General features: G+C 42.4%; 3 protein-coding genes across 5 annotated transcripts in view; 2 read left to right on the top strand and 1 right to left on the bottom strand.

Annotated features, from left to right (window-relative positions):
• fancm (FA complementation group M) overlaps window positions 1-3,638 on the bottom strand; it is a 37,816-nt gene extending 34,178 nt beyond the window's left edge. The window contains exons 1-4 of the mRNA XM_037071179.1: window positions 2,888-3,638; window positions 2,628-2,800; window positions 2,261-2,338; window positions 1,965-2,123 (exon numbers count right to left, since the gene is read on the bottom strand). Of these exons, the coding sequence (XP_036927074.1) occupies window positions 1,965-2,123; window positions 2,261-2,338; window positions 2,628-2,800; window positions 2,888-3,599 (1,122 nt within the window). The 5' untranslated portion in view covers window positions 3,600-3,638. The remainder of the gene's footprint in view (window positions 1-1,964; window positions 2,124-2,260; window positions 2,339-2,627; window positions 2,801-2,887) is intronic.
• Window positions 3,639-3,801: 163 nt separating this feature from the next.
• Window positions 3,802-6,538, top strand: iqcc (IQ motif containing C). Its single transcript, XM_037071193.1, has 5 exons — window positions 3,802-3,978; window positions 4,204-4,347; window positions 4,431-4,761; window positions 5,453-5,574; window positions 6,289-6,538. The coding sequence occupies exons 1-5, from the start codon at window positions 3,937-3,939 to the stop codon at window positions 6,322-6,324; spliced, it is 675 nt and encodes a 224-aa protein (XP_036927088.1). The 5' UTR covers window positions 3,802-3,936; the 3' UTR covers window positions 6,325-6,538.
• Window positions 6,539-6,653: 115 nt separating this feature from the next.
• dcdc2b (doublecortin domain containing 2B) lies at window positions 6,654-14,033 on the top strand. Of its 3 annotated transcripts, none has more exons than XM_037071186.1 (15): window positions 6,654-7,360; window positions 7,546-7,834; window positions 7,972-8,023; window positions 9,687-9,757; window positions 10,049-10,180; window positions 10,281-10,415; window positions 10,598-10,637; window positions 10,969-11,034; window positions 11,220-11,391; window positions 11,504-11,613; window positions 11,759-11,827; window positions 12,592-12,657; window positions 12,783-12,860; window positions 12,968-13,039; window positions 13,144-14,033. In XM_037071186.1, exons 2-15 carry the CDS (start codon window positions 7,557-7,559, stop codon window positions 13,201-13,203), a joined length of 1,401 nt encoding a protein of 466 aa, XP_036927081.1. In that variant the 5' UTR covers window positions 6,654-7,360; window positions 7,546-7,556; the 3' UTR covers window positions 13,204-14,033. The 3 variants fall into 3 exon arrangements, with proteins under 3 accessions (XP_036927081.1, XP_036927082.1, XP_036927080.1); XM_037071187.1 differs by having other exon boundaries at window positions 6,654-7,364; window positions 12,971-13,039; XM_037071185.1 differs by having other exon boundaries at window positions 6,654-7,364.
• Window positions 14,034-14,105: the final 72 nt, after the last annotated feature.

Below are 14,105 nucleotides of genomic sequence, written 5' to 3'. Positions count from 1 at the left end.
ATTCAAACTACATTACATTACATTTTAGCCATTTCGTAGTCTCAATATGGGTTGGGGCATTTTTGGGGGTCTGGTCTTGAATAGTGACTGGAGTTTCACAATTACAATGATGAATTATTTGGTTTTATTTTGTTTATCATACAGACTAATGATTGATTCAAGATAGATGGGCTCTAACACCTTAGTTAAAGCCCTGCATGTAGTTCGTTTGCATTCTTACCGATGCAACAACTGAGAAGAAAAACACAACTTAAAACTCAGCTTTGAAACACAGGCAAGGTTTCAGACTAGTAATCGACACGTACTGTATATGTACTTCAGAACATCCATGCAGGGTATTCCTTCCTTTTTTGTGGGATCAAATGTGGCAAACAAAAAGGGTCACACCCTACTTTTGTTCTGAAACATAGCATAACCTACTTGAAGAGGAGAACTGGTGCTCAGTTACTGGAGCATAGTAACATGATGAGTTCTCACAAAGGCTCACACACACATTTATATATCAGAGTGCAGCCTACACAATACATTACATTACAACAAGGTAATAGGAGTTCACATTAGGAACCTTATAAGCAGTTTTATTTTCCTAATATGAAAACTTTGAAACTTGTCTTTAAACTTGGCATCGTTTTTGCTGGCAAAACTGAGTCTTATCCTTGTGAACTTCAGCACATTTTTTATGAATAACAGGAATTCTATTGGGACAAATCACTTCAATTTGTGTGGAATGCCAATAAAACTGAAGCCCTGAAGTAACACCATCAGTTTCCATTACAACACAACACAAGGGTGTGAACTCGATGACAAATGTCTCAGCACCAACTTGAACACGGTGACCTAGATGTTCACTGACATGACGCGCATTGTCTATAAAACCTCCATCCACGCACCAATACAATCACAAAAGGTCAGACACAACAAAACAGAAGATATCTTAGTGGTTATAGGGATTGGTATTGGTCTATGGCTCTAATGTCTGTCTGATGAATATGGCCCAGAACTGAAGAATAGCACACCACAGAGAACCATAAAACTTGTCTGCATGACTGGTTAATTTTTCTGATTTGCTCAACAATCATTAAATTCCACTTGAATGGCTGCTGCAATGCTCATTTTACACCTGAGTGCAGTGTTGTCTCTATTTTGAGGAGTGTCGGGTCAAATTAAGTGAGATTAACAAGCAGGTTGCAGGCGCCATCCGGTCAGGGGCTCATATGAAGAGAAGGTAAAAAATAAATGTCAAAGCAATTAAAGAACAAGCAAGGACAGCCAAAAAGAATCAGACAGGAGGGTAGAAATTTCAAAAAAGGACCAAACACAGCTGATAGACAACAGGTCTCAACTTTCAAATACAGGTGTCACATTCCGACAGTCAAGCCAGTTGAGACGGATGAAGTGTAGCTGCACATTTACAGTACAGTACACACAGACAGCGAACCAACCCCGTGACAAGGAGAGAGAGGTCCATTAATAATCTAGAACCTTTTTCTGGCCAGCCAAACCTCCGAATGTGACAGGATGAGGCTTTCAAAACACATCAAATCTATTAAATATGAAGAGCCAGAGTAAAGACATGATGCAGAGAAAAGATTTCACTGAGGATCGGTTTTTACAACTGAAGTGAGCAAACAGTGACCACAAGGTGGCAGCAAAGCACCTTAAACACAAAAGTCAAATCGTTTGTATTATGATGTATGCATTCGGGGAAAGGTTGACAATACAAATAACTTTCACGGAACTTTGAATGCTATTGTCTGCTTTTTGCATCAATTACTGAAATCAGTCCAACAATGAAAACATCATGGACAATAATGAAATTCATAAAGTAGGCTAGAACGAAATCGATTGCTTGACATCACCTAAACTCTGACTTTTATGTCAGATATGAGATTATATTAAAAAACAAAGGTTGCAAAAACAGGAGGGAGTTTATCTAAATATGATGCAAAATCATGTATGCCTACCTGCAGATAGTGTGCCTGGTAAGCAGAAAGGACATCTCCCAGAGGAACCACCACTTTGTCCACGCTGCGCTGGTGGGAATGGGCCTGGATGTCCGGACTCTCATCTGAACGCAGCTCAATGTGAGAGATGAGCAGATTAGAGATCACCGACTGCACCGACTACAGGGATGGAGTAGGTGATGAGAAACAGAATCAGATTTGAGAATAGGTAATTGGAAATGTTTATGTTGTACGTGACATTAGGCCAGAGAAACACAAAAGGATCAATAGACACAGATTGTGTCTATTGGTCTTACCTTTGTGTCTCCCCCTGGAGTAGCACTAAGGGCCAGGATGCGGAACTGCAGAGTCTGGCTGCCAAGTTGTCTGATCACCTGAGTAACATGGAGAGGGGCGAGTACAGAGCATTGTTAGCAATTAATTTAGATGATTAACTAATTGAAAGTGTTCTTTCCTCTTAAAAACACCATATAAAGTTTATAAGAGTGAGTGTTACTAAGTTAAGAACTACTTTTAGGTGGATTTTCACTTCAGAGTCACTTTATTGTAAATTCACAATCAGAACTGGGCTTGGCACATTACGTATAGCCTGAAACATAGTAAGCAGTGATGAATAACTGGGTTGCGTGTCAAACTGTGATCATTAGAGACAGCTTTGTGTACCTGACAGTAGGCATGGTTGCCCAGCGCCTTGTGGGCTTCATCGATCACCACACACTTGACCTGCTGGGCCGGGCACGACTCTCGAGACAGATCGTTCACCATGACCTGAGGTGTGAGGAAGAAGACGCGCTTGGTCCTCCACACCTCCTGTCTCTGCTTTGCTGCTGTGCTGCCTGTGGATCAAAAGATGAAGAACTCCTGTTATTCAACGCTAAAAGAAGAAGGATGAGTGTTGCAGCTTTTGCGTCATGATTTGCTACCTGTCAGCTCAGCCATGTGTGCCTGAGGGATCCCCATCACTTTGTAACAGGCCTCGATCTGTTGGGCCACCAGAGGTTTGGTGGGAGCCATGAACACAATTTTCCCAGATGGATACCACCGGTAGAAGTTGTACATAACCACAGAGGCTATGAAGGTCTTTCCCAGACCAGTGGGGAGACACACCAGTGTGTTTTGAAACAGGGCAGCCTCTGATATCTTCAGCTGGTAATCCCTGATGGGATAGTTGGTGGGGTAAATCCATACCTTAGCTGAGGAGCCGTCAAAGCCAGGGAAGTCTGGATATGTCTGCCCCACACTTGAGGGGAGGGATGAGCAGGCAGTGCTCTCTGTTCCTACAAGGTTGTCATGTTGAAAAGAGTGCACATTGTCAAGTTGCAGGCTCTTTTCAGCTTCATACACAGCGACCACCATCAGATCATCGTCGTCATCTTCATATTCACACACAGGTTTAAGCTCCTCTGTCCTTCCTGGGATCTCTGGTGTGTATGAGGACCCCTGACCTATTTCAGTCCACAGAGGGTTTCTGGGAAGGTTTGTTTTAGCTACCTGTGTAGTGTTGCTTTGGGTTGCTTTGCGCCGTCCAGCGGGCTTCTTGCCATCTTTTTTCGGTTGAACAGCCCTATTTTGAGAAGCGGATCCACCCCAAGTCTGGAACAAAGTCCTCTGATTTGAACCGCTGCTCATTTTCATTAGTTGTGACAAAAAACTTTGACAAAAAGTGCCCTGGCAGAAGCAGCAACATTGCAAGCTGGATGCTGGCTTACCAAACTCAAGGCCACTTCCGCCTCCGTCCTACCAAAATATAACTCCGCATACGTAACGACAGTGTCACTCCGGAGTTAGTTCGGTAATTTGATACCGTTTTAGTTGTAATATAATTGAATGTATTGTACCGACGCCACTCTATCAAGCTAAGCGCCAAGCCGACACAGATACGTGGTTAACGTTGATAAGGCGGCTTTTAATTTGTCAGGGTGACCCCGGAAAAAAATCAAAAGTTCGAGTTCAGCTCCCGCTCTCCTAGGCAATGGACAGAGGGAAGTGGGAGAAGACGCTCAGCTGTTTTCAGGTAATGGCAAAGTACATTGAGTCATTTTTTCAAGTCGTAAAGCACCAACTTGCGTCTTTTCATCTAACGTCTGATTTCCGGTCAGGGTTCTTCGCGAACTCGGACAGTTAAGCTTTTGCTAACTGTTGAAGACTACTCATGCTAATAGTAGCTAGCGTTGTTGACATAACTGAGGCTGGGGACAAGTTAGCATTAGCTACTGTAACTCTCTCATCTGTCTTGTAGGCGTCTGCACGCGGATACATGGTGAGAAAGGAAGTCCGGCGTGCACGAGAAGACTTTGAAGACGTCGTGAGAGAGATCGATGGAGGCTTGACTCATTTAGAGTGGAGGGAGACAGTCATTCCCATTCCCCACTTCACAGACACTGTAAGTACTTAACAACTCTAACGACAGTGTGGTTTATTTAACTTCTCGTTACTTTTCTAATGCTTTCTGTCATGCATCATCAGGACGGTCCGTTTCCACGACCCAGCAGCACTGCTAAAGGACTAGATATCTGTGCCAATCCCCAGAGCCCATCAGCAGCAGGAGTGTCATCGGGGGAGAGGCGAGATCATCCTGCCCTGTCAGAGAAGATAGAAGCAGAGAGAGATGATCCACAAGTCAGAGACCAGACCTCTCATTCTAAGGACTGTTTCCCCAGCAGCAATGATAAAGGGGACAGAGAGAAAGAAAATACAATGGTGTATAAAGATGGAGAGGTGATGGAAAGCACAGGAGACTCCACTCCCGTCTGGAGCAGTTTGGAGCTGGACATGAACTATGGTCACTCTAACAAAGGTGAAAATCGTCCACACACTGATAGTGGTCTCAGCCCCCTTTTTTTGTTGTTTTTTAAATGAGATTACTTTTGATATTTTGTGCCTTCATCTATCATGAATCTGCTATAACAGAGACACAATGTTGAGTCTCATTCAGTTCAAATAATCGTCATTTTTCATATTCACCTGGCCTGTGGATGTTTTAGAAATAGTGAAAAGAGCTCAAGGAGATCCTTTCAAATGTCCAAATTGTCCACATATTGGAAGAGGTGGAAACTGTTATTATCCCAGATAAATAACTTAAATTCCAACATTTCTTCTCAAAATTTGTGGAAATCTTTCAATTTGTCGTTTAAACACTAATCTCTAATCTCTAATCTCTGTAATCACTGCAAAAAACATCCATCTAGAAAAGACATTAAGATAGACGTAATTGCATTGTGGTTGACATAATTTCTCTGAATTATTTAAGACACTGGCATTGTCAAAATAGCTTTAAAAAAGTTGTCAAAATTGAAGAAATTGCTTTGCATACAAGTACATTTTTCTCACTACTTTTGGGAGTTTTTCACAAAAAGGGCGAAATGAGGAGAGGAAGAAACACCATTTCATCATTTACCTGCAGGAATGATGTTGAGTTTGACTTAAAATGATATTTTCTAACATGTGAAAATCTTCATTTATTTTTGAATTTGTCTTCCCTCCCTCAGGTTCCCGACAGTACTGCTTGGCCCAGGAGGTGCCCTGTACCCCAGAGGCGCTCCGTCTCCACAGGAACACCCTGACCATGGAGCTGCTCTGGCTCCAACAGGCCATTGACAGCAGGAAAAAGGTACAATGTCGTGTCCTGTATTTATTCAACAGTAGCAGTCTCCTGCTGTAAGGGAATTGTCACTGCTGCGAGACTACATTTGTTCAGTTGCCTCAAAATTAGTCGGTATAGTGGAACATTCCTTGTAATAGCTATAGCTGGGTAATAACCATAGTACATTAATGCAGCATCAGTGGAGTACAGTCAACATCTCCTAAAGACTGTAATGCAGCTACCTGCGCGTACAGACACAGACAGTAACGCCATCTGAGTCCACCAGTTTGTTTTTTTTCCTGCAGTCTGAACTGTGTATTAGGGTCATAAATCTGGTGCTCTTAGGATGTTCAGCTGTCTGCACCCTTTGTCCTCAGACTGTGTACCAATTGCATTCTTTAATTTATCTTTGAACAAAATGAAAGTTCTCATAAAGCTTGCATCACTGCTTCCAGCATTCACTGTGCAGTTTCATGGGGTGTTAAGAGTGCCAAGATGTACACATAGAACGTATAATTAAACTGAACTGACCTCAGAAAAAGCAGGCACTCATGCACCCTCGTGTTTGATTTTCAAATGCAGTCGAACACAGAAAATTTCTACACTAAAAGAATCAGAACATGAATGTATATGTATGTGTAGAATTTGTTGTCATGCATTAGGAGTGAGCTCATCCAACCCTTCAGATGACAGGGAATGAATTTGAATTATTGTTTATCTCCTCTTCTTTCTCCTCTGCAGTACTTGTCACTGAAGAACAGACTGAGTGTTTCCTGACAGAAGCAGTAATCTGAACTGGACTTGTTGATGTGAGACTGAAGGCTTGACTGCTTTCAGTCACCTGAACTCATTAATGTTCCATCTACTCAAGCCATTATTTTATACTCATACATAACAATTAATTGTATTTATCATGTGATTGGCTGTACATTGTGTATGTCATTTTCTCTATGTTAAATAATGAATAAAATATATTTTTTGTAAAATTCTGCTTTCTGCTGCTGTTAATGCCACTGCAGTCTTTCTCTGACGTTGTGCTCAGCTCGTGAGATGCTGAGGTAGTTGTTCTTGTGTTAGGACGAAGTTTCATTCAGTAGAATTCGGGGGGGGGGGGTCCTTGGCACAAGGCTAAGTATGTGTTGTGACTCACAGGAGCTCAAATTTCCCATTTGGATCGCAGTCAATGAGCTCTCATCACTCTTCACGTGAGAAATGCGTGTCTCCTATTAAGCTGCTGTTGTCATTTTGTGTTAATGTCATTAAAGAGCACCCAGGGGAAGATGCTTTTAATCCCTAAAAAAAAAGAAAATGATAAATTGTTATGTTAAAGTTATATATTTTAATTAATTTAATTTAAAGAGCATCACCATTGAGAAATACAGTATCAGTTCCATGACCTGATTGTTCTTGCACTTGCCTGGTGTCAATATGCGGTATATAGATATCTGTGGCGATCATTTTTTGTGGAAAAAAGTCAGACAACTAGGTGTCGAGGTTATCTTATTGATTCAGCTTACAACTTGGCGAGCCGCCCGTTCTCTCCTCCTCCCGCTGTCTCTTTTGTTGTGGTTTCTGCCGATGGGTTTGCCCCACAAAGCCAGTCATTGCTGTCACGCTGCCATAGCAACCAGGAAATACTCACCACCGTCAGTGGAGTAGTGTGTGAATGTGTGTGTGTGTGAGTGTTTTAGGGGGATAGAGAGAGAGAGCCAAACGTGGCGAGTGGGAGTCCAGACAGACCACAACATCAGAAGGGTCCGATTTTCACCTTTGGCTTCAATTTCTGCCATTTCTTTGCTTCGTCTTCCCCCAGGCATGTGAGTGACTGAGCATTATTGTCTGTGTGGATTAGAGGATGATTTATTGTGTCTGTGTGAATCTGTGGTTATGTGATCCAAAGAATGTTAATGTATCTGTGTCATGAAGATGGTCAGAGGTGAAAATGTATGTATTTGGACAGAGTTATGTGTTTTTAAACTGTGTCTGTGACTGTAACAGCTGGCTCCGAGATGGCTGCCAGCGCCGCAACTGTCCTGCCTCCAGTGAAGAGTGTGGTGGTGTACAGGAATGGAGATCCATTTTACAGCGGACGCAGGTTTGTGGTGAACCAGCGACAGGTGGCCACTATGGAGGCCTTTCTGACTGAAGTGACCCAGAGCATTGGGGCTCCACTCGCCGTCAGGAACCTGTACACACCCAGACAGGGCCACAGGATCACAGAGCTGGAGGACCTCCAGACAGGAGCCCAGTATGTTGCTGCTGGCTTTGAAAGGTTCAAGAAGCTGGAGTGAGTACAAAAGTTCATTAATTGTAAAGACATTGAGGATCATTTTAATGCACAGTTGCTCTCTCTAAAGTGAAACTAAATGAATTTAGAATTAATCCCATCATACCTTTTGTTGTCTGTTGTTTTTTGATGTGCAGTTATCTGAACAGGGGAACAAAAAAACATCCTGCTGCCCGTGAAGAAAGCCAGGTAGGATTTTACTTTTGTGGACAGCTTGCTTTTACACTCCATCACGCATTAATCCCTGTCTAACCAGGAGGAATGCACCGCCAGGCCGCTTTGTACTCATATTGAGTTGATCCATTTGAACTGCTGCCAAATCAAATAGGAAAATGACTGCAGGATTTTCCATTAACAGAGTCCAGCTCACATTTGCCTACAATTGTGACGACACCTTCTCATGTTAACATCAGATAGATCAGATGGACTTTGTGTGTGTGTGTGCGCGCGTCTGAGTGAGGGGGTCACCCTTTGCACTTATCGTCCCAGTGATGTCACTGGTTGTCATGTAAATTGCACGAAACAATGGTGTAATGATTGTGTTGTCCAGAGTGCAGTCATAACGCTTGCAGGGTGCCCTTCTGGTCCAGTATTTTGCTCACTTTCAGGTCTACTTTTATTTCGTCCTTCCAGAAGAGGTGTCCATGCTTTAATGTTAAAAACAGCTTATTTTTCTCATACAGTCCTTTGCAGCAGCCCAGTGTGCTCTTATTGGTCAGCTTTCACAGGCCTGAGCAGGCACCAAACACCATGTTTTCGCATCAGCTCGGTTGGGGGGGGTTTGTAACCACGATGGTGTTGGATAGATTTCTCCATGGATTGAGTGTTGCTTTTACCTGCTTTATAGTCAAATATGGGATGATATGGGACCTTTAAGTGTATAAAATTTCAGCTGGATGTGATCTGAGAGCAGATCCTCCCAGAGATGATTATTATTTTCATCAACAAAGATCTCTGAATGCATTTAAACCAAACTCATCTCTCTTTTGCTGTTTAATTGTAACTTCTTCTCTGCAACCAGGGGCATGGTGATAATGATGGTACTAATATGCAGGCAGAGGCTCTCTTAACATTCGCACAAAATTGATTTCACGCACAAGTACACACAACGAACCACTCAAGCTGACAAGTGCTCGCTTTGTATTCTGACCAGCTGGCAGGGATGACCGCGCTCTCGGTCTTAAGCTGCCAGTGTTACTTTTCTGACAAACATAAAAAGGAGCGGAGGCTAACTGTGTGTGCCTTGGGTGTCTGCCATTTGGAAAGCTGGGTCTTTGGTTTTTAGAGTCTTAGATGCCTGTGTTGTGGTTGCTGTGGAGCAACGCAGGAAGTGTGTCAGTATGTGAATTGTGTGTGAAACAAAGAGTTATGCTTCCACACAGTGCGATCGGGGCTATGTGCATGTCTGGGCAGGCCTAATGCCCGTATTCACTGCCCCACGCCTCTTTTTCCACTGTAAATGCATTAACTGCCTGCCACAAGTAAGAACAATAATGGAAGATTATTGATGTTGATTGACTTGGTCCAGTTACGTCAGCAGAGACACAGACAGTGGCTCCACATTTCATTGATATGGGACGACATGGGTAGGAGCCCTCAAATCGGACGCTGCCACCCGAGAAGTCTCTCAGTGACGTTAGTTTCCATGGCTGCAGCACTTGAGCTGGCATGAGCAGAATATTTAGTCAGTCATTACACTTTCAGAAAAACTGATTTTGCCTTGATGGACGTGCAGTGTTATTGATGGATGACGCAAAGATGATGAGGGAATTTTTCAATAATGCTGAGGAAATTACAACATTATGATGGTTTGCAGTGCCATGCATCTGACTTTTGTGAACGTCCTTTGCAGGCCAAAGTGACCCAGAGGCCAAATGTCTCGGCCAAATGGAGGAAGTTTATACCCGTGCCTTGCATTCTACAGTAAGTTGGACACACTACTGGCAAACACACACGTGATTATCCTTAATACATTTAGGCGTATTTTCTTACAACTCGGTTCACAAAACTGTTCACCCTTTTGGTCCAAAATGAAATACCTCATCTACTGGATAGACTGCCATGAAACTGGAGACATTCAAGGTCCCCAGAGGATGAATCTTGCTGACTTTGGTGTCACCCCACCCCCCACCCCCACCCCCGGCCAACGTGGCCAGCACAAGGCAAAAAAACTGTTTTAGTGTACATCTGGGAATGTGTTTGTTTTCCGTTTAGTGTTTTCCGTAACGGAGATCTCCTGTGTCCACCATTCCGATTCATCATTCCTCGGACCATGCGGCAGGACCTGGAGCAGATCCTGGGTCTGGTCACAGAGAAGGTCAGCTTACGAACCGGAGCTGTGCGCAGGTCAGCGACAGCCGCATACACACACACACACACACACATATGCACACACAAATACAAAGGGATATCCAGTAGATATAATATAAACCCTGTGCTTCATCAGGTTGTGCTCTCTGGAAGGAGCGACTGTGTCCTCGGCTGCCGAGCTGGAGACCGGCCACTTCTATGTTGCCGTGGGAACAGAGAGGTTCAAGAAACTCCCATATGTGGAGCTGTTGGTTTCAAAAGCTGCAGAGAGGTATTGTTATGCAAGGTCGTCCGTGAGCGTGTGTAAAGATGGGTGTTTAAGTGCCGTTGTTCTGCTCCCTACAGTAAAATAATAATTGATGAGACACAACAGAAGACGAAGAAAACTTTTTTTTTGCTTCCTTTATCCCCTTTCACCTTTTCACATCCCTGTGTTTTTCTTTTATTTTGAAGATATTACCCAGGAAAGAGAAGGCTGCTGAGGAGAAATGAGGTACGTTCACTTAATACTTTAGTTTAAGCACTTACTTTCATGGCTCAAGATTAAGTCCTAGCATTGGTTCTCTACATTGTTTAATTTATATTGGTATTAGATTTGTTGTAGGCTTTTTTGTATAGTAATGTATTTGTTCATTAGAGCTATTATTAGGATTTGGCTTGTTAAGTTTTTTTATTTGTATGTTATGTTCTAACTTTTTACAGAATGTTAACTCTATGGATGATTTTTTTTATGATAAAATACTTTTTTACTTGCATCTTTTACTCTGCAGCCTGCAGATAATTTACAAGGTCTGAATGAAAACTGTCCTCTGTGTTCCTCATAGAACAGAAAAGCAGGAAGCGGTCCAGAAGACCAGTACAGTGATTCGGCTCTCCTCGACTCCCCTGAGGTATCAAAAAAACAGTCTCCACTTTTTTTAATTCACGCCACAAGAGCTATATTTGGACTGTTAATTGGTTTGGTGGACACTTCCAACACACCAGTGAGGCAAACTTGGAAGCAGGTGTTTCTGTCTATATGTAGCACACATATAAATTAAGCTGTAATAACTCAGCTGTATGTCATGGCTTTCAGTCCGATGGTCGGAGGGTGAAGTCGACGGGAGATGAAGCTGCAGGTCCAGCAGCCACACAGCAGAGGAGCAGGAGAGAAGGAGCGGAAGACACGTCTGCATTCTTTGCCAGGCCGGTCAAGATCCGCAACAACAACAGGCGACAGCCAAGACCACCGCTCAGCAATGGATCTGGTTGTTGTCATTTTTGAATCTAACATCCTCCCATTCACAATTCACAATTCCATTCATTTTGTGTTGATTATCATGGTAGCAGCATTTCAGTTTTTATTTCCGTTCGTCACAGTCTTGCCCAGCGTGTTTAAAAGAGCAGCGCGGAAGAGAAGAGAGGAGGTACGAGGGGCCGAGGAGGTGCATGAGGACGAGAACACAGCGACAGAGCTTCCTGTTGACCAGGTCAGCCTTACAACCCGCTCGACTGCATGGTGTGATCATGTTATTAAGTGCTAAATGATCACTGAAGGAGATAAATTAATTTCTGAAAATGCATATATGTTTAGTGCAGAGCTGATTCTAAATGACTCTGATGTTCTGTCTGTAGAGAGTTGCAGAAATAGTGGAGGACGAGGAACTAAACGACCAAAACGATCCTCTGCACAACAGGCAGCAGGTAGGCATGAATTGAAGAATGTTTTGTACATTCCATGTAGCATTGAAACTAACAATTATCATCATTATTGATTAATATGCTGATTAATTTCACAACTGAGCAGTCATTTTGAAAATTAAAGGTACAAAATGTTAAAGATAACTAAAATGATCAATATGAGGAAATAACAGTTTTGACATTATGTCCGAAAACATCTATGTTGTTGGAGAGACTGAAGTTATCTACTGAAGTTGATAACTGGCCCTGAAGATGTCTTTCTACCAGTGGCCCAGAGATCCTGTGCTAGTGGTGTAAACACCAACTAGCTGCACAGCTAACTGAGCTTATAAGCTAGCAGGTGGTCAATTCTTACAAATTGTACCTTTGTACAAAATGCTTCTTTAGTCCCAATCAAGAGTACAAAATTCAAGGACTCCACATTTACTATCATAATAACAATAAAAATCCTTACATTTAAGAAACTGAAACTGAAATTATAAATTCATTATCGAAATGACTGGCAACTCATTTTAACTTATTGTAGCAGCTCCTGTTCCATGTGAATTTTTTCGCCTTTTTGTTATTTAAGTGAAATTTTCGACATCATGTATTGACATTGTTCAAGATAACATTTTGAAAATAACAGATACCTCAATCAGTCCTGAAGGTCATTCTACATATATGTCTGTGCCTGATACATAAACATGCACTGTATCCTCACCGTTTGTATATTTCTGCTACAAACACGTGTGATACTGAATTCTGCATGTGTTTTTTTTCTCAAGAGACAAATTATCAAGAGGGAGCAGCACAGCGAGGCGGAACACCTACACAAACACAATGGAAAGCAGGTACAGCATAGCAGAGTGGGTGGGTGGTTACATTTACATAATCATAATAAATGTGTCTTAATAAAGAGGATTTCTTTTATCATGTTTAAAATTGTTCACAAGATGATATTTTTGTCCTGTGAAAGGCAACTCCATCCTGGCAAGATAGTGTGAAACAGACTGAAAATTCTTTCAAGACCGAGGAGTCTGCTGCTGGAATACCGGTACGCTACACACACCTACACACACTGCTCAAAGCTTAGAACATTTTTGAACAGCTTACATTCATTAGTACAAAAAAACCAGCAATCAGTGCAACTCTTTTTTTCAGAAGGAGCCGGAGCTGAATCACACGTCACGGCCCTCGTCATCCACGTCTCAGAGAGAGAACAGGGAGGAAAAGGCAAGTTTGCGCACCGCGCATCATAAAACGGTGCATGATGTCATCACCATAACTAATGACAACATGTTGCTTTCTTTATCTGTCTTATTCATTCGCTCAAACAGGACGCCCTGTCGATTACAGCAGAACAGAACCATCATCATGAGGAGGTCACATCAACATAACGGTTTCCCTACAGCCACCACAGCAGATAACCCAGTGATTACTGCTCCTACGATGACTCATGCAGCTGAATGACTGCTTTGTTAAACTGATAGTACCTCTACTGTGATAATGAGCCACGAAATAACAATACTTAATTTGAGAAGATGTGAACACACTCAGAAGAAATTCAAATAAACACTACAGGACACTGACACACTATTATAAGCTCTGACTTAACGATTGACTTAAGAGGTATTACTATGCAGGATTCTCCTCAAAACAAAACAGAAAAAAACAAGTATAGACTTATACAGTTGTAATCCCTTTCAATCATTACTTATTCTGTATCTCCAGAGGCCCTTCCTCTACTATTTTATTTTCGTAGTATTTTGCAGTGTTCGAGATGTTTTATGGCATCAACCTTTGGGCAATGTTTCGTGTCTGCCAGGCAGTAACAGTTCAAGGTTGGGACTCTGTAAAAACCATCAGGTTTCGCTCGGTCTGTCGTGAATGTAGAGAGAGCGGCAGGATCTGTGTGCGTTTCAACAAGGGGGGGGTGGCTGAGCTTCACACACACAGGCAGGAACAGCAGGAGAGGCAAACAGCAGGCTGGATGAATCTTTCACATTCGGAGGGTTGTTTGGAAGTGTGGGTGTGTTTATTTGTGCTTTTTTAATGCATTCGCTGTGAAGCTCTAGCTCACTCGGCAAATTTAGATCGGTGTGTTTACAAACAACAAGTAATCCTGTGTACAGTATACCTTTTAAAACACATTCCACAAGCTTTCCAAAGGTAGTGTTTGTTGTGTTGTACAGTTGTTTGTTTCCAACCTGTTCCTCAATTCTGAAATAGATATTGTGGAGATCTTCAGTGATGCTACTTCTTCCATGTGTAATTTGTACATAAGAAACAAATATTTTGG

The sequence above is a fragment of the Acanthopagrus latus genome, chromosome 16 (genome assembly GCF_904848185.1).
Source record: "Acanthopagrus latus isolate v.2019 chromosome 16, fAcaLat1.1, whole genome shotgun sequence".
In the NCBI taxonomy this organism is placed as follows: domain Eukaryota; kingdom Metazoa; phylum Chordata; class Actinopteri; order Spariformes; family Sparidae; genus Acanthopagrus; species Acanthopagrus latus.
Note: the sequence above shows the minus strand (reverse complement) of the source record. Positions and strands in the feature narration are given on the sequence as shown.